Source organism: Typha angustifolia, chromosome 9 (genome assembly GCF_048772165.1).
Source record: "Typha angustifolia cultivar Huaian chromosome 9, ASM4877216v1, whole genome shotgun sequence".
Classification (NCBI taxonomy): Eukaryota; Viridiplantae; Streptophyta; class Magnoliopsida; order Poales; family Typhaceae; genus Typha; species Typha angustifolia.
The window spans coordinates 5,026,657-5,050,693 of NC_133247.1; the positions used below are offsets into that span (position 1 = coordinate 5,026,657).

The following is a 24,037-nucleotide window of genomic DNA, read 5'->3' on the forward strand; positions in this document are numbered from 1 at the left end:
TGGGAGTCTCTAAATTCAAAGCAAACAAGTCATTAACTCATTTATACATGATAATGACCTATAAGAAAACCAAGCATTTTAGATAAACAGTGGAATGATAAATATTCATATAATAAAACATAAATTTAATAATAAAAACTGTTTTTAATTAAAAAAAATCACTTTTCTCTTAGGATTATAATTCTATTTATATAACATGGTTATACGAGATATACTTAATCTCGTATTTAAATAGTAATAAAAAAAAGAAAAAGAAAGGAAACTCTCATCAATTTGCCAATAAGATGGATGTGATGGCAGTTGGTAGAACCACCAACCACTTGCTTGTATTAACGTTGATGTCTCCTAATTAAAAGCCTAATACCATAAGAGGAGACTCCACATAATTGAAATCTATGGGCTAATGAATTGACTACCCATTAATTGCCACATTTCCCTGTCAATAAATATAGGAGTGAAAGCCAATTCTCCTATAAATAATTCAACATTGGATGCGATGAGAACGATGGTCGACATCAAATTTAATTTTATTCCATTACTAACACAAAATTATTTAAAAGTGTCTCTCTTATTACTCCCCTTCATTAACTTTTAAAAGTGCTACTAGAGAACCCAAACTTCTCAAAGAGTATTTTAGTATATTGGGGTAACGTGGGATTAGGTTAGAAATTAAATAAGGGTATTTTGTAATGTTAATTATAGAGTTAACTAAATTATATTCTAAGCTTAATAATAGTTAGTCAAACAAGGAAGTCATAATATTAAATTTTCACAAGCAAATAATTAAAGAAAAATTATAAGTAAGTATTTTGTTTTTAATGAGTTATAGTTTCGAAAGATTAATTATCATTAATTTTTTGAATAAGCTTCTATAATAATATGGATGGCGAGTGATTTTGACTTTAAAGAACGGTCTGAATCCTTACCTGCTGACCTTTTCTATTTCCTAGAATACAACCTCTTTAATCTTTGAATTACTTTATTCTTCTCTATTTGGGTGTCTTATATGAGTGTCCGTAACAAGGCCACGGTTTACTACTTGGCCGGTCGCCATTCAAGATCTTCTATCAATAGAATAGACTAAACTATATTCCGGGATTAGTTTGTAACTTTGACTTCCATATAGGAATATTTTCTTTTTACTAAAATAGCCCTCTTCCAAACTTAATATACTAAACTAGATCGTGCGCTTAAACTTAATACCAAAATGTGTTCTATTTTGATACGGAAGTGTCTGTATTGAGAAAACACTGAATTGATCGATATTTTACTTATAAGTTAAGTTAAATTGATAATTTTATCGGTATTTTCATTATGGTAGTGAGATATTTGAAAAGAAAAAAAGAATTACTAAGACGTCGACTTGCACCTCGTGAAAGAAAAATATCGAATGATTTAGCATTTTACGAAAGAGAAAAAGGATTCTATTTTTTTTCCAAATAAAATATTGAACAAATTAAAGGACTTATTTTTCAGCAACTTATTAAAATATTGAAATATTTAATTTAAATGGCCATTACTTCGTAACCGATAACCTATTTTAGAGATATGATATACCATCATGAAGATGAAAGGAAAACGAGCATACTGATTATGATTTGAGCTTAATCAAATCTCAAATAAGAAAGATATAGATAAAAATATAAAATAACATTAAAAAAATGATAACTACTCCAAATTTTAATTTTAATTTCTTTTATCAAGTTTTTTTTGCTGAGAAAATGCTCTAAAAAGATGATAATTCTTCAGCATTTTGAAAATAAAACACCGATTAATTCAACAAAAATAAATCACTTTTGGTATTAAATTTGGAGTGCTATCAATTTCAGTAAATAAAATTCGGAAGAGGGCTAATTTGGTCAAAACATTTCCAAATCATATGTCGAACTTTCCTAAATTAATATTAAATAAACAGATGAAAAAAAACTCTCTTCCACCTCATTCTTAGAGCTCTTCTTCCTCATCCAAATGCCCATGTGAACGCCTCTTTAATAGTAGAGATAAATACCCCCCCAAGTTCTCCTCTGCAACCATCAGTTAGTAGAGATTAATAGCCGCAGCCACCATCTCCCTCCAACTCTGCTACAGAAGGGAAGAGGAAGGAGGGACGAAAGGATGATGGTGGTGTTAAGATTCCTACCCACTTCATCGCCGCAGGCTTTTGTGCTCTGCCTCATTCTATGCCTCTTCCTCTTTGCGGAGAGAGCTGCAGCTCAAGCTAAGACGGACCCGTCTGAAGGTATGCATCTCTGTAATCCTGTCCTTTTTTGCTCTTTTCTTTGACGAAACATAGTAAGGAATCAATAATTCGAATGCTATTTTTGAGAAGATAAGGATTGATAGCAAGTGATTTAGCCAGTAGTTTGATAGGATCTTGATACTTGCTCCTCCTCCTCTGCTCTTTGGGATATTTTCTTGGGTTACTGCAGCTTGTATTTCTCCCAATTTGCGTCAAACTTCATTGGGAGAAGAAGAAAAAAACGAAACTAGTTTTGTTCGATGGAAGTTTACATCATTGCCACTGGAAGATTTTAAACTGGCATAATTGTTACTAAATTTTCTTGATTCTTTCTTCTTACTAAATAAGCTTTCGAATTAGTTTAATCAATTTGTAATAAGAAGTAAAATAGTCTTTTTCTTCAATCGAAGTTCAGTTTTAACAGCGATTATTCAAGCTTGATCGACTCAATATTATGATGGTTAAAGAATGCAGCAGTAATTATGATAACTTTTCAAAGATGAGATAAATCGTTATCAGATCTAGGAGGAAATGGGCCCCTTGACAGATGTTAGTGGGCATGGAGGGATATTTTCTTTTTTCTAATAGCAAAAAGTTCTTATTTTATATTTCTCGTACATCCCCCCTGTTCTTCATCATGAGAAAAGTTACACTTTACTCTTTGTTTTGGCCGAATTAAAAGGAATATCTGTACTTTAAGTTAAGCATTTAATTTAATTCCTCTCGGGACCAGAAATACAATCATTATCTTTTTCATCGGATTTAATAATATTAATTATTGGTCAACTTCTCTCGCCATAAAACTATATTTATATGACAAAAATTACTCCTACTAAAAAGGAATTATTGTTCACCTATAATAAAATTTCTATTTCAGGCTAATACTTGTACTCTATTCGGGATCACAAGTGTGTCAAATGCTTTAGTTAGGACCACAAAGTGTTTAGTATAATTCGGCAAACTACATAGGATAATTTATTTTCTTTTAAAATATCAACCGATGCTTTCACATCACATCCATTTGGCCTTCTTTTAGCTAATGGTGTACCCTATCTAACCACTTCAAGAATGTTAGGAAATATCTGCATATAAGTTTATTTTATATTCATTAAAAAATTATTAAATATACCTGTGTTTTATCTTTATTATCATTTATAGTAAAATATAGAGGTCGAATGATAAATATTCTGATGTTGAGTGTGAACGATAATAAAAGCAAAAATAGAGTGTTTTTATGTAAACAAAAACGGTATTCTTTTATTAGTGGATTTACTTTTCAAAACTGTCAATTTGGTTGATTTTAGTGTAGAGGATTGAATAAGATCCCTCATAAAGCTCATTCTAGTCAAACGGGCATATTTTTAGGTGGCTTAATTACTTAACAAGTTTCATTTTGGTTTGACATGAGATTTATACAACTGTGGCCGAGATAGTGATATTATGATATTTAATAAGAAGACAAGTTGTATAAAAATCATATAAGTAATAAAATGGACAGCCAATAAACGCAATGAGAGTGAGCGACAATAAGAATTAGCACTTTAATGTCAACTTAACAAATAGCACCCTATATTTTAAGTATATTGTAAATAAACTTTCTTTTATGTATTAGAAATAAATAGATAGATATAATAACCCACACCTAACCGTAAAATCAGATCAAACCTCGAGAGTCATTAGAGCAAAGAGATAAGAATAACTCAAAAAATATAAAAATACTATTTGAAATGAATAAATATATTACTTTTGATTGCATCATGATAGATGGTATACTTGATCAGATAAGCTTACTTGAGGGTGCTAGATTGGTAATTTTTTAATAAAGAGGGGGCTCAATTTGTAAATAATAATAAATAAAAGAGAACTTTGCATATAACACCTTGCATTCTAACGAAATTTTGATTTATATCCTACATTTTCATTATTTACAGATTGAGTATTATAATTTAATGAATATGTGCAGAAAATACCCTGAATTAGATTTGAACTAACACCATTTGATTAGATGAAAATATTTTATCAAATTTAAATTTTTAAGAAAATGACTAAAATGCCCATAGTATAGGTTGAGTAAGTATAATTTAGCTGAGAGTATTTTTATAATTTTTCGGTATAGTTTAGTTAACCTATTAAAGTTTAGTTAACAAAACTAACAACAAATATGTTTTTTGTACGTATTCGCGAAATCATATGATTTGATATACAAATAGTAAAAATATAAAGTGTAAACCGCAAATTCATTATAAAACAGGTTGTCATATGCAAATTTTCCTAAATAAAAAGAGCTTTATCCGTAAATACAGTCAAGATATACAAAGTTCTATTTATGATTTTCTTAGTAACATTGTTCAGGGTGGATCAATCACGATTCACGAGAGTTATTTGGTATGTGCACAGTTAGCATGATTATGTAGGATTGTGCTAAAATGAGCTTAAGTGGTAAGGTGTGCACTGCAGTGGTGGCGTTGAATACAATACTAGGGAGATGGGGAAAGAAGGCACAGTCGACTTGGAACTTCAGCGGCGAGCCATGCAGTGGCATTGCCAAGGACACCACCACCATGCTTGATAATAACCAGCAGTTCAACCCAGGCATCAAGTGTGATTGCAGCTATAACAACGGAACCACTTGCCACATCACCAAGCTGTAAACCTCTTTCTCCTGCCTCTTTATTTAATCTATAATTAGTATATAACTTGATAGTGAGTAAAAAATTAATAATAAAAGAGAAAATATAATTTATGCTCATGTACATGACAATGCCAAAATTTAGAGTGTTTCTGAACTTTCATTTGTGCCGCTTAACCTCCTTATAATGATAACTAGTGAGCATATTTAGTTATTAAGAAGTGAGGGAATCTCACAACATTAATTTTAATATTAAAAAACTAAAATGCCCATTTTGTTTTGCAATAACTAATTAGAAAAATATGATCTTTTATGAAAATGTTTTTGCGTGTTTCTTCTGTCATAATCTTTTTCAATTTGATATTTTGGATGTTACAATTATTCCAAAAGTAAATAATATAAAGGCAAATTGCTCAAAATTTTAATAGTTTTGACAAAAAAATTATCTGCACTATTAGTTTTTGGATGGAAAACTAATGCTTACACATCGACTAAAACTATAAAGAAAGTAAGTGGCATTAATGAAAATATAGCAGGCACTACAGGGGATAAATAAATTTGCCTAAAAAATAAATATGATCTTATGTTGCTGATGCTTTGCATGATGTAGAAAACATCCCCTTAATCCGTGATGAATTGATATCCTAGAAGACAAATGTTTACTTACAAACATGAATGCCAACATAGGGGTTGCATTAAGCAGCATTACTTTTTTATGTTTAGTTTTGTTGTTTTATATTTTGATGTTTTATTTGTCTTTTCCGATGCAACCCCGAACTTGTTACGAACTAGATCTGGACTGATCTAGACGTAAGAAAATTATAAAAATTTAGGTGGTGGTAGCCTTATGAGTTAAGATTCTAATAGCTCTAGTTTCACCTAACGGAGGTCGGGATGAAAAGTTAAATATAAAACAGTGAAAATAGATCAAAATAAGATAGAACGGTAAATATTCGACGTTGCGGCAATTGTCAGAGGGGGTGGCGGATGGCCAAGGGTGGTGGTGGTCGGTCATAGGTTAAGGTGGCTGCAGGAGGAAGGTGGTGGCTAAGGTTTATAAGCTTTGGAGGTTCTACGGCTATGATCTACTCCTAGAAAGGTAAAAACGATCTAACGACTACGATAAAATGATAAATACGGTAATAAGAAAATAGCTAAACTCAATTAATTCTCAATGCTTGGATACTTAACAAATAGCCCAACCCCTCTATATATAGAGGTAGGTTACAACGAGTTTCACTAAGACTAGCTTTATGACGCAACTTGAATTAGGATTTGCCTTAAAGACTTACATGACTTAATTAAAGGCTTCCTTGACTTAACTAGACTTGCATTAAGGATTGTCATGATTTATTTCGACTTGTCTTAGTGGCTCACATGACTAAACTAGACTTATCTAAAAGGCTTACATTATGAAATAATTAAAAGATAAATAGACTCGATCAATTGAACCCAATATCCCTGTGAATTGATCCGATCAAACTCGAGTCGCATTAGAACTGCTCATGCCTGATGAGAAAAAGGTTGGGAGAATGCTCAGTTAATGTTACTTTTAATAAGCAACTCACAATCTTATGAGTTACTCTCTTTGTTTGTGTTCTTGCAGGAAAGTATATGCTTTGGATGTGGTGGGCTCAATTCCTCAGGAGCTTCAAAATCTCACTTACCTTACCAACCTGTAAGTTCTCTCTCTCTTACCTCATTGTGCAATTTTTAGGAAGTAGAATCCAATTTCATGCAAACAATGCAAGATTTGTTTTCTCTTTCTTTAGAATCGTATAGTAGGAAATCTAGAAGAAACACAGTAATGGTGAATGTTTCTATTATTGGTTTCCAGAGCTAATAGAGCTCAAAACCAGCAATCATCAGACAAGAATAGTTCTGCCACAGTGCCATTAGGCCCCTAAGTCTAGCAATTTGCAGGCTATTGCACCCATGAACTACTTGACAATATGATTAATTTTCAAGAAATTGCTGCTTTCTAAGTAAATTATAGGCACTAAACTTGTGCAATTTAAACTAAACGATGGCATCAGAGCATCAAACATCACGTCTCTTTTCTTGTTAGCTAGCATGAATGTGTTTGCAGTTGTGACCCTAACACAGCAGTGTTATGTATTTGCAGGAATTTAGATCAAAATTACTTAACTGGTCCCATACCAGCATTTCTCGGAAACTTAAGTGCCATGCAATATATGTAAGTTTTGTTTTACAGGAGACTGGAGATGGTAGTAACGTAGTTATGCATAATGTCTTTGATGTTGTTTACAATTTCCTCTTCTTCCCATTAATAGGAGTATGGGGATTAATGCATTATCAGGTCCCATACCAAAGGAGCTTGGAAAGCTTCAGAATCTCATTTTATTGTAAGTAAGCTCTATTTACTTTCCGAAAAGACTGCTTAATTTTGCAGAGTGAGGACTGTTCATCATGATGCATACTCTTTGGTATCTGTATATCAAATAAAATGGTGGCATAAATACTGAGACTAATGGCTCATTCAATTCAATCCCTTTAGAAAAGCATTTGCATTTTGATATAGTTTGTAGCATTCCAGTATAATAATCATATGTTATTTTCTCTTTTTAAGAGAATAAATAACACATATTGCGAACATTCAAGTTTGAACCATTTAACGAGGTAAAATGAAGATAAGGATACTTCTGGATCAACTATATAAATTGGTCAAGATCTTGAGGTCGTCTAGATTTGGCTCAGCATGAAATCTTGAAATCAGCTGACTGTTGCTAAATGTGAAGTGTTGAGGGGTCAATTAAAAGCAAATTCCATTTCTCTTTAGAATCTATCCTTAAATATATGTTCTTGTGCCATCTTTATAGACAATTTTTTGAAAAAAAATTTCTCCTATTCTTTTTCAGGGGCATGGGTACAAACTTCTTTAATGGTTCAATCCCTCCAGAATTTGGGAATTTGACCAAGCTAAAGCAATGGTTAACGCTAATACTCCAGCAATAATGAACTACTTTGTTCTTCTCTCTTTCATGTTTAGGTCAGTCATAATTGACAAATCTCCTTATGTGCAGGTATCTGGATAGTTCTGGCCTTAGTGGTGACCTACCATCAACGCTATCTAACTTGAAAAGCATGGAGATAATGTAACGTCCATAAAAACACCTAATTTTTACCATACATATGAGAAACCAAATATTAAGCATGTTATGGGTCACTATGGTTGCAGGTGGGCATCAGACAATGATTTTACTGGAAAAATACCGGATTTTATTGGAAGCTGGATAAACATGACCGTGTTGTAAGTTACCTTACAAAAAATTGCATTTGTGTATTCAGTAATAACTAGTTAACTGCATGATAGTAACTTGCATAAAGTCACTTCTTCATGTATTAGCCATGACAAATCCTTATAAACTCATCTTTCATCATATAAACTCATCAATCTCTGAGCAAATTGCCTGTGTAAAGCTGCAGTTCTATGGACTTATTTTGAACTACCTTCAGCTTATAGTTTACTAATTCAGGCAGTGTTAGATTCTAGTCAATAGTTACATAGGATCTGCTTATCATTCAGGAAACAGCACAGAGTGCACCAATCGAACAAGCAAGGTATCTTTTTAATATTAGTGCATGATTGTTTTCTCTTAATGTTACGAACCATATCTTGACTGATCTGTTTGTAAAAAAATTCTGAGATTTTAATAGTGGAGCTTAGTGAGTTAGGAATCTTTTAGCTCTAGTTTCACGTAATTCCGAGGTAGAGGTGAAAAGATCTGACTAAAATAGTGGAGATAGGTCAAAACGGAATAGAAATAAAAATAGGAAAAATTTTCTTTTCACCCCTTAAACTATTACCCATTTTGCCAATGATCTCCTAAACTTTTTTTTTGATACACACTGACCCTTGAACTACTAGAAATACCTCACCCTTCTAACATTGTTGACTAAATTGATAAATTGATCAAATTACCCCTCCACTTATAATGACGAAATAATTAAATGGTTAACTAAAATCAAATATTTAATTTTTAAAAAAAAATTCCTTCATTAACCTCTTCCCTAATCTCCTTTCTAAACAAAAATCCTTTGTCTCTCTCCTCTTTGAGCACATCCCACCCTGACGGCACAACTCGAGGTGGCTGGCCGCAGTCTGGCGACGGATGAGGTCAGCGAAGGCCGGTGGACCGAGGATCTCAAGGTCAGCATGAGCTTGTCGAGCTTAGTGCTAGCCTCGTCGTGCATAAAGTCGAAGTGGAGGCGGTCGAGGTCGATAGAGAAGTCGCGGTCAACGGCCTTGGGGTCAGCAGAAGTGGAGGAGCTGATCTTGCAGCCGATGGCATCGCACTCGAGGCACTGCACATCAGCAATGCTAAACTTCTTGACACCGAGGCGACGAAAGTAGAGGTCCACCACCAGTGGCGGATCAGAGGGAAGGAGATCCCGACGCTTATCCCTTCTCCCTTCTCTATCTCCTCATTCACATGCCGCTAACGATGATTTTCCCAACATTGCGCCGGTTCGGGAGCCGACAAGGTTGGCGGAGATGGGTTTCATTTCTTTCCCTTCTCGATGGCATCCGAGGTCGATTACCGTTGCTTCGTCAGTGGGTTGACATGGGCTACCTACGATCGAGCCCTCGAGGAGGCGTTCAAGCCCTCGACGGGAGACAGGGAGGTGCAATATTGAATCGGGCGTTCCGAAATGCATCATTACCATGGATGAATCGGCCGAGGAAGGAGTCATGGGGGAGGTAGAATACAACATTATAAAGCTTCGACCTAGTTGGGACGTTGAGGAAGGAGGCCTTGCCTCTTCATTGGTGGTGGTGGAAGGCCGAGGTGACGTGATTGTCGAGGCAAGAGAGAACGTGGTCGAGGTAGGTGGTAGAGCGGAGCTAGTCGATTCTGATGGGAAGGAGGAGCTAGTAGCCGGACGACGACTTCTTCCAATGCGAGGTGGAGAGGGATGTCGCCCACCCGAGAGCCCTGCAGCTATGGAAGAAGAGGAGGAGGAGGCTTTTCGTCAACCTAAAATTTTCTTTGACTTGCATGTAACTTGCACATGCACATGAGGGGTAAAATTGTCATAATGTGTCATGTGACTATCACGTGATATTTTATGAATGAAAATAAGTAACAAAATCCTAATATAAGGGGTCAAGTGAGGTATTTTTGATAATTCAGGGGGTCAATGTGTATCAAAAAAATTTCAGGCGGTCATTGTGAAAATGTGTGATAGTTCAGGGAGTGAAAAAGAAAGTATCTCATAAAAATATCCAATATTACGGTGGTCGTCGGAGGGGGGTGATCGGTTGGAAGATGGTGGTAGACGACCGTAAGAGTAGGTAGCTCGTGGAGGGTGATGGTGGGTAAAGTTTAAAAGCTTGGAAGGATTCTACAAGAAATTAAGATGATCTAACGGCTACGAATAAATGGTAAATACAAGATAATAACAATTTAACTCAATTCTCATTCTGCATCTCTTAATTAACCCATAACATTTCCTATTTATAAAAGTAGAGTTATAGTGAGTTAGATCCAATTCGCTCTATTGAGCTTACATCGCTTTGATTTAAAATTAAAAGTAATAAGCAAATATAACCGATTAGTCTTGACTCAACTGATTCGGCCCACGTAGATGGATCATAACACTTAAATTCCAACTGTTTTATTTTCTCTAATTTGAAGATGCAACTAATACTGTCAGAAAGATATGTTTCTTTCCCAGTAGTACTGATCATTGAGTTTCTTCTGCAGGAGATTCCAGGGCAATTCTTTCCAAGGCCCCATTCCTTCGAGTCTTTCTAATCTTGTTCAACTGACTGACTTGTAATTGTCTGATAACTTTTTATGTTATATCTTTTAATTATTTAATTAAAGTACCATATAGTCATATTTAATTATTTATTATGCAGGAGGATAGGTGATATAATCAATGGAAGCTCCTCTCTGGCCTTCATAAGTAATATGACTTCTTTGAGCACTCTGTACGGTCTCAGCTCCATATTGTAATTTGTATTTAGTCTACTTCTGTATGCTTTTAGTAAGACCTTAATATTTACTTCTCATCTTACAGGATCTTAAGGAATAGCAAAATATCTGATACCATTCCAAACTTTGCCAGCTTTACACGTTTACTGAAATTGTGAGATTTCTCTTATGTGTACAACTTATTTTGATTATATTGACGCCTAATAGCATTCTATCTGTGGATTTACTCAAATGATATGCTACTCGTTTGTTCTTTATGTAGCTTACAATGTTTAAATACTTTTCATTGCCCAGGGATTTGAGTTTTAACAATATAACAGGCCAACTTCCACAGCCTCTCTTCAGTTTGAGTTCACTTGTCTACTTGTAAGGAAACACTTGTCTAATCCCCTCAGAAAATTAAGTTTATCTTATTTCAATTTTCTGTTCACTTAATTGTCCCAAAGGATTGATCTTTTTATTATTTTCCTTTGATATTTATTCGAGCAGATTTCTTGGGAACAATAGCTTATCTGGTAGCTTGCCAGTTCGGAAAAGCACATCACTTGTCAATGTGTATGGCTATCTTGTTCACCTTACTTGAGATAGATTGAAACGTTATTTTCTTTGTGCTTTATGTAAATTGGTATATATGTTCTTTATCTTCAAATATAACCCAACTATTCTCTGGAAGGCTTTTATCAAATATCAACCTTTGTTGTTTCCATTATCATAATGTGTCGATCTTTTGTTTCTTTACAAATGGATGTTTAAGCTCTGTTCTTATTTATTCTTTTTTGTATATTTACTGAAAATAATATGTATTTCCTTGCAGAGATTTGTCATACAATCAACTTTCAGGAAGCTTTCCTTCTTGGGTTAGCGAAAACAATTTGCAGCTGTAAGTTGTAGGACTGCAAGCTTCTCTTTTATATTTCTTAAGTTACTGCATAATGTCATGCTGTCTCCAATGCTGACAAACCTCTTATATTATCAGATAGATAAGAAACACCTTCAAAATTTCCTACAGTTCATAATACAAGATTAAACTTTATTTCATGAATCTCCCACTCCCAGCTCTTCTTCTGGTGCACCCAGACGCCAATATTTCTGTATTTTCACGTCCTTAATGGAAAAGTGGAGATTTTCTCTGTTATTATACAAATGATGAGGGGGAAGCAATTTAATTAGGTTAACCTTTTTGTTAGGATGAAAAGAAGTGTGCTTAGTTCACCACTCTTTGGTCTTTCTATCTGACAACCACCTTCAATTTCCAAGAAATTTTTTGCACTAATCAAGCTTCATCTGACATACTCTTCTCAGGAATTTGGTGGCAAACAATTTTGTGATAGACGACTCCAACAGTAGGTATTTACAACTTTTTAACTCACTATGTGATATTTCAAGTATTATCCTTCTCCGGAGCATTCTCTTTAATTTTGCAACATTGTTGGACAGTGGTTTGCCCTCTGGATTGAATTGCCTTCAACGAGATGTGCCGTGCCATCGTGGTTCTCCTATCTGTGAGCTCCTTCCTTTAAATTTTTCATCAGCTATTTTAGTTAATGAAAATTTAATTGCAGAAGTAAAATCCAAGTACTCATCTATACATTACTTGCTTACAGATTCTTCCTTTGGAATAAAGTGTGGTGGTAATAGAGCAATAACAGCATCTGATGGAATTGTATATGAAGTAGACGATGCCACTCTCAAAGCTGCATCATATTTTGTAACTGAGCCAGCAAAGTGGGGTGTAAGCAGTGTTGGAAGTTTTGGAGATTCCCCAAATAATAGTTATATTATTGGCAGTTTATCCCAGTTCCAAAACACTCTGGATTCAGAATTGTTTCAGAATGCAAGACTTTCACCTTCATCCCTTAGATACTACGGTCTTGGGCTTCAGAATGGAAATTACACCATAAAACTCCAATTCGCTGAGATAAATTTCCCCGATCCCCCTACTTGGAAAAGTGTTGGAAGGAGGGTTTTTGATATCTATATTCAGGTTGGTTATTTTAGATATTGCAGGTACAAATTTGATAAGATAAATGAATTAATAACAAAATGAAGAAGACTTCATATATGAAATTCCCAAGTTTGATATTGAAAGCATTAGAGGTATACACGAAACTGATGAATAAATAACAATCTCTTTGTGCTTGTGGCACAATTTATTTTGTTGCATTACATAAGTTCTTCACTAAATGTAATGCTTACATGTTTGAACTTCTTGTTAATTTAGAGCTTGATCTATGATGTCTATTGGCCATTACTAAAATCAAGATGAAGTTGCACTCGTTGAATGAATTTCCTGTGAGATTATGCCATTCCAAGTACTTGCATATTAGTTAGTGAAAAGCTGCTTTAGGATATAAAAAGTAGCAACTAAATTTGCTAAGGTTTTATGATTATAGTTCAGATTGTTATGGTTTTAAATATCTATTTTTCATTTGCTTTAGGGTGATCTCAAAGCAAAAGACTTTGATATAAGAAAGGCCGCCGGTGGTAAATCTATTACAGCTGTTGTGAGGGAGTTCCAAGCTCCGGTTACCAATAATTTCCTCGACATTCATTTCTTTTGGGCGGGGAAGGGTACTTGTTGTGTCCCTTTTCAAGGCTACTATGGTGCATCCGTTTCAGCTATTAGTGTGTCTCCATATGGTATAATTACCTATACACAAATTTATGCATACAGTTTTCAGGAACCAATGTGATATACCATACTAACTATTGATGCAAATATTCAGACTTCACTTCCAATGTCCCTAATGTAGCACCAACTACTAGCTCATCAAAGAGCAAAGCAGGTCTTGTTGCGGGAGTAGTAGCTGGTGTTGTAGTTTTAGGGTTGTTAGCAGTGCTTGGAGTTTTCATGTGGAGAAGGAAAAGAAGGCTTGAAATGCAGGATGATGGTAATTCATATTTCTGGTTAAACTTAAGTAGTCGCACTAAGGAGGACTAGACTAAATGAAGCTTGTATTTCTGTGCAGTGCTATTGGGGCTTATTGAAAGGCCTGATGTCTTCAGTTATGCTGAACTAAGGACCGCAACAGAAGGCTTCAGTCAATCAAATATTCTTGGTGAAGGAGGCTTTGGGCCAGTGTTTAAAGTCAGTTCTTTCCCCTTTTCTTTGCATGAAAGAACTCCATTGCCTCTTGTCTATTTTATTGTGATCTTATGTCATTAACTGATGCAATCTGGGATTTCACTGGTTGAAGTAGATATTATGACCTTCAGACTAGTGTATGCAAACCAGTACTTGTCGACGACCACTATACTAAGACTCGTTATTTTTTGTAGGGGAAAATGTCTGATGGAAGAATTGTGGCTGTAAAGCAACTATCAGTATCATCTCACCAAGGAAAGGGTCAATTTGTGGCAGAGATCGCAACCATATCCGCGGTGCAGCATCGGAACCTAGTGAAATTGTATGGTTGCTGCATCGAGGGAAACAAGCGGCTCTTGGTTTATGAGTACCTTGAAAACAAAAGTCTTGATCAAGCAATCTTTGGTATCTTTAGTTAAATCACTAACTGTTTTCACTTCCAGAAATATAGTAGTAGTTGAGAAAGCACTGAACTCATTCAATTCTCCATGGATCCCAGGGAAGAGCAATTTGCACCTTGATTGGCCAACACGCTTTGAGATATGCTTGGGTGTTGCAAGAGGTTTAGCATACCTCCATGAGGATTCCAGCGTGCGGATTGTACATAGAGATGTCAAGGCCAGTAATATCCTACTTGATTCTGATCTTACCCCAAAGATCTCTGACTTTGGGCTGGCTAAGCTTTATGATGACAAGAAGACTCACATTAGCACTAGAGTTGCTGGTACAATGTAAGAAGGCATCATTGATTAAAAGCTTGCTCTTTGATTAAGATCTCTTAGGTAAAACCATGTCTAGGAAATCTAAGAAGCTGATATTTGTTTCTCTCAGCGGGTACCTTGCACCGGAGTACGCTATGAGAGGGCACCTCACTGAGAAGGCGGATGTGTTCGGTTTCGGGGTTGTGGCCTTGGAAATCGTATGTGGACGGCCAAATTCTGATTCAAACCTGGAACAGGATAAGATCTATCTTCTTGAATGGGTAAGCTGATAAAAAAAAAACTAGTTCTTCATTTCACTGGCTTGACAATATGATTCACACCATGCATTATGACACAGTAACTTGCCTGTTCTTCCTTGGCAGGCTTGGCATTTATATGAAAGTAAAAATGCACTGGAAATGGTAGACCCCAGGCTAAGATCATATAACACTGAAGAGATCACCCGCGTCATCGGTGTTGCACTCCTTTGCACTCAAGGATCACCGCTGCAGCGACCACCAATGTCAAGGGTGGTGGCAATGCTGACAGGAGATATCGAGGTAACTGAGGTCACGACGAGGCCTAGTTACTTAACGGAGTGGCAACTCAAGGATGTCAGCAGCAGCTTCGCAACCGATTTCTCTGAAGCCCCAACACAACAATCTGGAAGTAGCCAAGTTACTGTGCCAGCAGGCTCAAGCGCAGATGCTACCATGACCGGCACTACGCCGTCGACGTCTCGGTCACTGCTGCATGCAGGCATTGCTGAGGGAAGGTGAACCATCCAGTTGGTGATACATTGATACTGATCTTCATCTTTTTACCAGGAAACACATTGTGTTTCTTGAACAATATTTGAGAATAATAAAACTCGTCCGTAAGCTAGTTCTAATTGAGCATGTACAATATCAATGAACCATGGTTTGAATAAATTCCCTTTGTTGAAATGAAGTCCTTCGATTCGTCTTGTTACAATCGAGACAACCCTCGATTAATTCCTTTCTACGGTGGAATCTAGAATTTCCCAATTTTGGTGAAAAATGTTGCGACTAGATTAAAGGCCGCATTTGTACATCGGAGATGCGCCGCCGTGTCGTTTTGACTCCTCAGCGCGCCATCGGCGCCTTCTCCTCCCCCTCTATTCCGTAGCTTTCTCGGCTAGGTGGACTTTTCCCCTCTTCTCCCTTCTCCTTAAATTGTCTTTCTAATCACTCCCTACGTCTCATCGGCATTGCCACTGCCTCTCTCTTCTTCCCCTTCGGGAGAGGGAAGCCTCGACGCTCTCCCCTCTCATCTATTCTCTCTTTCCTCTCTCCTCCTGTCCTCATCTTGCTCTGCCAATGCCGCCACCGGACCGGAGCGATCTAGCGTGCTGAGAGAAGGTACGTACGCTAGCTCTATAGGCCTTTGTTCTCTCTCTCTCTCTCTCTTTGTCAATTTTTTAAATAGATATTCTTCTTTTGTTATTCTAAAAAAAAAGATATATTTATTCTAGAAATTAAAAGATGTTTTATTTGATCCTATTAATTTATGTATAACAAAGGTCTTATGCATTTTGTTGAACATCTTACTCAATTATTGTTAATTGCCTCTATTATATGTATTAATTGGCGTGCACTGTACTGCTCTTAATCATAAGAATGTATCTCATTTGAATTACCCAATCTTTTCATTTTTCTTGGTTTTTTTATGATCATTAGAGTATGTGAGTTTTAGACATGCAGTTCTGACTCTCCCTAAAGAACATTGGTTTGGAGTTCAAAAGGTTTCTGTTGATTTGAGCATATGTCTTTAGTTACTCTTTCTAGCTTAAATATATTATGATTGGATTTCATTACCTGAGAGAGTGTGCTCGATTGCTGGAAGTGATATACTTTGTGTCACATAAAAATATATACTTAGTTTTATCCCCCTGAGTCAGTAGTTGGGATTTGCTTCTTTTTTATTACATTACATCCAGAAAATAGAAAGGAACATGAGGTTTGCTATTTGCTAACCTCTATTTTAAAATATTATAAAATAGTGGTATAAAAGATAGTTTTGCATGTAGATTTAAAAAATTATTTTTTTATATATTTAGAAAATAAATAAGGATTCAATTGATTTTCTATCCATATATATAATCATTAAGTTCTGTATCCCTTCTTTATAAGTTTTCTTTGCTATTATCTGCTCTATTTTGGTTTCTACCCTTGAGTAAATTTTTTTTTAATTAAAATAAAAAATAATGATGGAACCAAATTTTAAAGTAAATTAAGGGATATTTTAATTATTGATATATTTTATACTTAAAAGTCATGAAAATTTCTAATTGATTGGTTGCTAGTATATAACATTGAATGTACCTTTTAGCATTAAAAGTAATATATAGGACAGAAAGATATATATCTATGCATTCTTATGTGTTTTCCGAATGAAGTTGCTCAGTATATATACAAGATCTTCCTAATTGTTTGATCTGGAATCTCTCTCCAAGAGAAAAGCTTCTTGGCCAAGTTTGCTTATAGTGCTCTCTCTAATGGCGGCTGAGTTAGTTCCTCTCTGTCTCCACACTTGAAGAATTTATGGAAACAGGTTTGGAATAGAAAGCAGTTTTGCCAAAGATTAAAATCTTTTTCTAGCACTGCTTGGTTGATGCCTTGTTGGTGAAAGCGTCCCTCCATCAGCGTGTCTAAATGATCGACCCTAGCTATCCCTGTTGCTTAACTAATGAAAAATCTATTGTCCACATTCTGTTTAACTGTTAGTTTGGTCAAATCACATAGTTCTATAGCAGGCTTGGGTTGAGGCTAGAAAAGTTGGTTGTGTAGTTGGATGAGTGGATCTGAGATGCAGTAGATTCTACTACCGAAGTTCTTGGACTAAGCTCTCGTCCTTATGTGGGGCTTGTGGAAATGTGGGAACTAGCTGATCTTCAGGAAATAAAAGGCTCTTATGTGGAGGATTGTTTGAAGGGCAAACCTCCTTTGGATCGAGTTTTATCACTAGATGGATAACCTTACTCCCCTTGAAGAAGTTCTAATTGACAGGTTGCTTAGAATAGATCTTTGTGATAGGCTTGACGATATTCTTATATTAAGGGAGTATGTTGCATGAGTGGAAGCAACACGGCGATGCTCATAAGCCTATTTTAGGGGAACACTTTTCTAGAGCAGTGCTCTAATGCTCTACATGCGGAGGAGCTCGTGATCCTAACTAGGCTAAAGCTCGTTCTCTTGAAGTTCTCGAATAAGACTAGTTTGATCTTTACCGATTCAACTATGATAATTAAGATTATTAATGACAAACATGATGAGATTCATTGGTATGTCTAGATGGGTTTTCTTTAATTCTTCTTATAAGGTGTGTTATATGAGTAGGTCTAACAAGTTCAAGGCCCATATTTGGCGGATCTATAATTCGATATTGTATTAGTAGGGAATGGACCTTTTGGTTTAGATGGTAAATAAATGAAAAGCAATTGTTGCAATAAGAAAAAAAGAATTACAAATGATAACAAATATAAAATGTTGGGTGTTGTTTTAATAAAATCCCCTTTATTCAGATAAAATCAGAGGATATTGCTATTAATTACAAAATTTGGGCCTGCTCACGCCAATTAAATTGGAGAACGAACTTGTACTTACCTACCTATATATTTAATAAGTTAATCGAAATGGCTATCTATTAATTTTCACGAATTCAAAGAAAATATTTGTTTCGAATTTTGGATCCAACTATTTCGATGTAGGTGGGGAAGTTGAGAACTAACCCGAGAGGAGTAATGCGGTAATGCCTTCCTACTTCCTAGAAAATGGAAAGTCTCTGCATCACTTTCGACTTCTCTCTCTCTCTCTCTCTCTCTCTCTCTGACTTGCGGCCGAATCCAAATTTACGATTCCTCGAATAAAATACCCAAAATTTTGGGCTCTTCTTAAAATTGGGAAATTTCTCTTCTATCTCTATTGATCAAATTGATGGCTGCGGCGGCGGCAGCGACGGCTTCGGCTTTGGGCAAACTTGAGAGGGCCCACCAGATGTACCGCTAGGGGCAGCACAAGGAGGCGCTCGGGCTCTACACGGAGGCCTGCGAAGACGAAAGCTCAGAAGATTGCTCTCCACAGCAATAGGGCTGGGGCTATTTGAAGCTGCATGATTTCAAGAAGGTCAATTTGAGCATCTCCTTTACAAAGCATTCTTAATTCTCATATCTTTTTTAAAGCATTGACTTGTGATATGGGCAATCGATAGATGATACGAATTAGGCATGTAAGAAAGATTCAAACTTTAACCTTTTTTTTCCCAGTAATCCTGTTTTTTGTACCTTGGTAATCTATGATCATGAGCGATATTGATCAGATGACATTGCAAGGATGTATCTAATGAAGATGGGAATTGAAGAGTGATGAAGTGGAACGGATAACATTTTTGATCAGATGGTCTTTTTATCATCTTACCAACACGATAATCATCTTACCAAGGATAATCATCTCATGGCTCAAAGATGATTATCGTGTTGGCATCTCAAAGAAAAAGCATATCCCAAGTACAAAATATGTTGCCCCACATGCACAGTGTCAAGCAACACTTGAATTCTAAACATTTGCACTTTTTTGTTGATTTGACATACATGATTATTACTAGTATTTAACTTTCATTCCGTCTCCTAATGCCTTTTCTTTTGAAAAGTTATTTTTTATCTTGACCAACTTAGGCTATCTATTGATTGTTATCTGAAAGGTAAAAGTTTCTAATAGTATATATGCAGTACTATTTGAGGCTAATCGACTTACACATTTAAAATGAGCATAAACAATTTTATGTACTGCTTCAAAGTTATTGTTGATTACTGCTCAGGAGGTGATGCTAATGGACATAGTCAATTTCTTCCTAAGCCTTTGTATTGAAGTTGTAGGTCATTATTGTCAGTATCGATATCAAAGTATTGAGTAAGATTCGACCATTGAATTTTGGAGATGAAGAGCAGTGCATTTCATGCAAAATATATGTTTTTTTTTCAGCTTCATATGTTTTGTTTTTTGTTTTTGTTTTTTTTTTTTGACATATAGGGGTTGTGACAAGAAGAAAGTTGAATATACAATTGAAAATTGTAAAGTTAGCAGTAGTACTAGTACTACATATCTCTTTCTTGTTAGTTTAACTGACAACTTTGCTTATCGAAAGTTTAATAGAAAATGGTCATTTTCTACTATCATAGGCAGCAGAAGAATGTAGATCTATTCTTGAGTTAGATCACCAGCTTACGGGAGCTTTGATGTTGCGTGCACAAACTGCACTTAGAATCGCAAAATAAAGACCATAGCTCCTCCAAATTAGAATTTCAAATTTTTTATATAGTAGTTTATAAATTGCTTTCTATGAAAATGATTTATACATAAATTGCCTTCATAGAAAGCATTTTATATAGAAACAATGATGAAAAAAATGTTACCTAAGATAACAATTTTCCTAACTGTTTTTCAATGTATTGAAAAATTAATTAATCCACAAATCATTGTCTGAGATAAAAATTTTACTATTGTACTAGTTTGAGAGATAGTCTGAACAGGAATATACTTTGGAAAATAATTTACACTGTAGCAGTAATTTGGTTTAAAAACTCTTCATAAATATGCATTTCATATCTACGATAAAAATAAATAAAGAACACTTTAATTTAATTTTAGATATCAAATCAAAATTATTTTTGTCAATTTTTATTTCTTATTTATACTATACTTTATATCACATCAAAAATAATTATTATATTACTACTTTTTAATTATAAGTAAATATAAGAATAATTATTCTTAGAATAAATATCGTATTTTAGAAAGTACGAAATAGAATTAGTTATTGTAGTTTGAGCCTCATTCTCAAAGCGAAAATCAGCCCAAAACCAACAAAGAGAGATCACAATTAATGGCCAATTCATCATCTAGATAGGCTTCTAAGTTCTATCTAATCCATCTGCCAATTGAACTCAAACCCCCTCTTCTCGTCATCGGACCTCTCTTCCCTTATGCAGGATACTAATCGTAAATAGTTAGGGTTTGAAGTGCAAGTTTCCCTTATTAAAATTATAAACAACATTATGTATTTTGACCATATTACAAATAAAGCTCTATCTTGTCATTATTTTATAAATTAAGCCCCCACTTTATTAAAAATGTCAAGCCATACTCTGAAATTAACAAGTATATGATTGAATGGAATAAATAAGGAAATATTCTACCATTTTAAATGATATTTTTACTTTCCTAAATTGCTCTTATCTCTTTTCTCTAATATGATTTTTGAGATTAGACAAGAATAGTTTTGAAATTATTGATCTTATGAGATTCAAAGTTTGGCTGTGGTTTTAGTATTTAGATGCTTGATTTAATAATATTTTATTAGAATGGGTTTTCTCATCTATTTTCAAATTAGTATTTTTTTAAATATTTTTTAAATGATGATATTACATCTTATCAACTCTTAATTTTCTTCTCTCTAATTTACAATTATTATAATTTTTTGATTTTTTTTTAAATACAAAAAGGTCAGGTACTCTTTTTATAATTAAAAAAACACATTTTTTAAATAAAAAAAATGGTTTACAAAATGCATCTTTTATCCTTGAACTGCGACATTCTTTTGTTACTCCTTTTGTGAACCTTGTTCTACTTTCCATTCCTTTCTTAACCTGGTTAATGGTTTTAGTTTGGGTTCCTAAGATATAAATGGTTTAGGATTTGGTATCCAATTTTCAACCCAAATGGTCAGGTATGATCAAGGGCCTTCAGACAATCCAATCACCCAACTATTTGTCACCCATCATATCCTCTTGAAGAAATAGCTTGTTGATATGAACAACACATGTAACAAATTTTGCTCATTGTTTTCTCAACTTGTCAGCTTTAAAATATGTAGATTTTGAAGCTTAGTTATCTACCAGGCGGTGACTTCTGTCCTTATATGTTTTAAAAAATGTACATGGTTCAATCACTTTACAATATATCCTTGCTGAGGCACACAAATTATTTTTTCTATTTTTCCATTTCTCTATCTTGTTTGTATTTTTCTTGAATATTAGTTATCTTCTTCTTCACATTAGACCTTCTGTAATCGAACTTCATTTCAAAATGCTCTCTTGGAATTTAGTATTGTAGTATATTTATTTGATGGGAGCATATTTTATATAACAAAATGTTACTGTTTCTACAGTTTTAAATGGATTTGGGTATATCAAATGTATAGGAAAGGCATTCTCTCACTATGTTCTAATATTTCACTGAATTCAGTTAAGTCCAACTTGGAGAATCTTATTTTAGGCTGTCTTAATTCTTGGATTTGTTTTGTAAGGGAGATATCCTGTGTCACCCTGAAGTACTTTTCTTTTTCAGTTCAAATTGCAGTTACAGAACCACAACTATTTCAGGTGCACAACGCATCTGTTGTTCATTAGCATATTTCATCTCAATACGATTCACTAGCCTATGAAAGTGTCCTGAGAACTCAAAAGAGAAGAAAAGAGAGGAGAAAGCTGATATGCTTCACTTATGTGTACCAAAAGGAAATTCTGATAATATCTTTATAGTGTCCACTTTTTGTAGGTTTATTTGGACTAGATGATGACATGTATCCAGTTCATATTAGCAGCATTCATATTGGTTTGATCAGATGAATTCTTCTATGGTTTCTACTGACTTTGTTATGGCCTATAATCCCTAAAAGAGATTTTCTGCATGCTACTAGTAAGCCGAGTTATATTTCCTCATAACTTTGGTGCCAGTGAGAATTATCTAGTTGAGAGGTAATGACGGTTCCAGCTGTGAAAAAGGAAAAACCATTGATATATGTGTCTATAGTTTAGTGACACCTGATGAAACCACATTTGCTTCTGTTATTGACAAGGCTGTTTTACCAGTGCAGCAGGAATTACAAAATGGAGTGCGATCAAGATGAAATGAATGTAAATTGTGTGAATACCAATGATATTCTTCAATGGAGCCAATGGCAGCTACTGGATTCCATTCTTCCCACTGGTGGTTTTGCTCATTCTTATGGCCTTGAGGCTGCTGTCCAAGCTCGCATTGTGATGGGACCTGAAGATCTGAAGTCCTTTACAATCCAAGTCTTGGAGAACACTGGAAGCCTACTTCTTCCATTTGTTTATTCTGCAAGCAAATCTCCTAATATCGGAACCTGGGTTAAGCTTGATAAATTGCTTGAAGCGACGCTAACAAATGAAGTTAGTCGAAAGGCATCCGTATCTCAAGGCTCAGCACTTCTAAGAGTTGCTGCTTCTGTATTTTCAGAGTTTCCATATCTCAAAGAAGTGCGGAATACTTACCTAGGTTCAGGGGCTGTCTCATTCCATCATGCACCCATATTTGGACTCATATGCGGAGTTACTGGTTTCAGCAGTATGACCTCTCAGCGTGCTTACTTGTTCATTACAATGAGAGATGTAATCTCTGCTGCGACGAGGCTGAATTTGATCGGTCCCCTTGGAGCATCAGTCTTGCAGCATCAAATTGCTCCTATAGCTGAACAATTGGTGAAGAAATATATGGACCGCCCTGTCGAGGATGCGTTCCAGGTTGCCCCTTTGCTCGACGCCGTGCAGGGCTGTCACGGATACCTGTTTTCCAGACTATTTTGTTCTTGATAACAAAGCACAGTTTCATCCTCGTCTGTTACTTTGGATGTATATATGTCTTCTCTTTTCCTCTTGACAAGGAAGCACAGGGACTTTTTACAATTCTTACAGGACAAAAGATGAGTACGACAGCAGAATAATTTTGATGAGTATTCCATTATTCATCTTTGGTCAGTTGACATAGAATGTACCTGTTCAAAGGAGCAAACTTATAGTCAGATTTTTCTTGTCATTTCCTTTTCCTAGTAATTTGCATTTAAGATTCAATATGGCTTAATTTCTTCTACAAGTGTGCCATTTCCTGACTTTGCCATCTCTCACATTTGACTTTGGAGTTGTAAATTATTCTCTAACAATGGTATGCAATCACTAAAAGCATCTCTTCTGTGGTTTAACAGCTGCCATTACAATATAACATAATGTTGAATGGGAATTTCCCAACTGATCGTGACAGCAGTAAAAGCGTAGTAATAGTATAAAAGATATTTTTTGCATATGTATTTGTTGATTGACTATAGATATATTGGAAAATAAACATGGATACAATTGATTTTCTATCCATGTATACAATAATTAAGTTCTGTATCTATCTGATCCATTTTCACTTCTACTTTTTTAAAATTGAGATTAAAAAAAAATTAAAGTTGAACAAAATTTTAAAGTAAATTAAGGGATATTTTAATTATTGAAATATTTTACACCTAAAAGTAGCGGAATTCTTTTATTCTTTTGGTTGCTACTCAGTACTCACGCCAATTAAATTGGAAAACGAACTCTACTTACCTATATATTTAATA

General features: G+C 35.0%; 2 protein-coding genes across 5 annotated transcripts; both read left to right on the plus strand.

Moving 5' to 3' along the window:
- Positions 1-1,938: 1,938 nt before the first annotated feature.
- On the plus strand, positions 1,939-15,568 carry LOC140766476 (probable LRR receptor-like serine/threonine-protein kinase At1g56130). 3 transcript variants are annotated; one of them, XM_073105839.1, is made up of 24 exons: positions 1,940-2,239; positions 4,697-4,886; positions 6,475-6,546; positions 6,994-7,065; positions 7,163-7,234; positions 7,748-7,819; positions 7,913-7,984; positions 8,068-8,139; positions 10,598-10,669; positions 10,756-10,827; positions 10,917-10,985; positions 11,126-11,197; positions 11,321-11,386; positions 11,646-11,711; positions 12,134-12,178; positions 12,269-12,333; positions 12,436-12,815; positions 13,270-13,471; positions 13,558-13,722; positions 13,801-13,919; positions 14,111-14,321; positions 14,416-14,647; positions 14,748-14,898; positions 15,001-15,568. In XM_073105839.1, exons 1-24 carry the CDS (start codon positions 2,116-2,118, stop codon positions 15,394-15,396), a joined length of 3,129 nt encoding a protein of 1,042 aa, XP_072961940.1. In that variant the 5' UTR covers positions 1,940-2,115; the 3' UTR covers positions 15,397-15,568. The 3 variants fall into 3 exon arrangements, with proteins under 3 accessions (XP_072961939.1, XP_072961937.1, XP_072961940.1); XM_073105838.1 differs by having other exon boundaries at positions 1,939-2,239; positions 12,134-12,333; XM_073105836.1 differs by having other exon boundaries at positions 1,939-2,239; positions 12,269-12,815.
- Positions 15,569-18,318: 2,750 nt separating this feature from the next.
- On the plus strand, positions 18,319-23,397 carry LOC140766460 (urease accessory protein F). 2 transcript variants are annotated; one of them, XM_073105811.1, is made up of 2 exons: positions 18,319-18,762; positions 22,511-23,397. In XM_073105811.1, exons 1-2 carry the CDS (start codon positions 18,749-18,751, stop codon positions 23,247-23,249), a joined length of 753 nt encoding a protein of 250 aa, XP_072961912.1. In that variant the 5' UTR covers positions 18,319-18,748; the 3' UTR covers positions 23,250-23,397. The 2 variants fall into 2 exon arrangements, with proteins under 2 accessions (XP_072961912.1, XP_072961913.1); XM_073105812.1 differs by having other exon boundaries at positions 18,320-18,762; positions 22,506-23,397.
- The last annotated feature ends 640 nt before the right edge of the window (positions 23,398-24,037 follow it).

Coding starts and splice junctions, on each gene's coding strand:
- LOC140766476 (XM_073105836.1), top strand. CDS start 2,116: ATGATGGTGGTGTTAAGATTCCTACCCACTTCATCGCCGCAGGCTTTT. Junction 7,820..7,912: donor TTGACCAAGCTAAAGCAATG/GTTAACGCTAAT, acceptor CCTTATGTGCAG/GTATCTGGATAGTTCTGGCC. Junction 13,920..14,110: donor GCTTTGGGCCAGTGTTTAAA/GTCAGTTCTTTC, acceptor TATTTTTTGTAG/GGGAAAATGTCTGATGGAAG.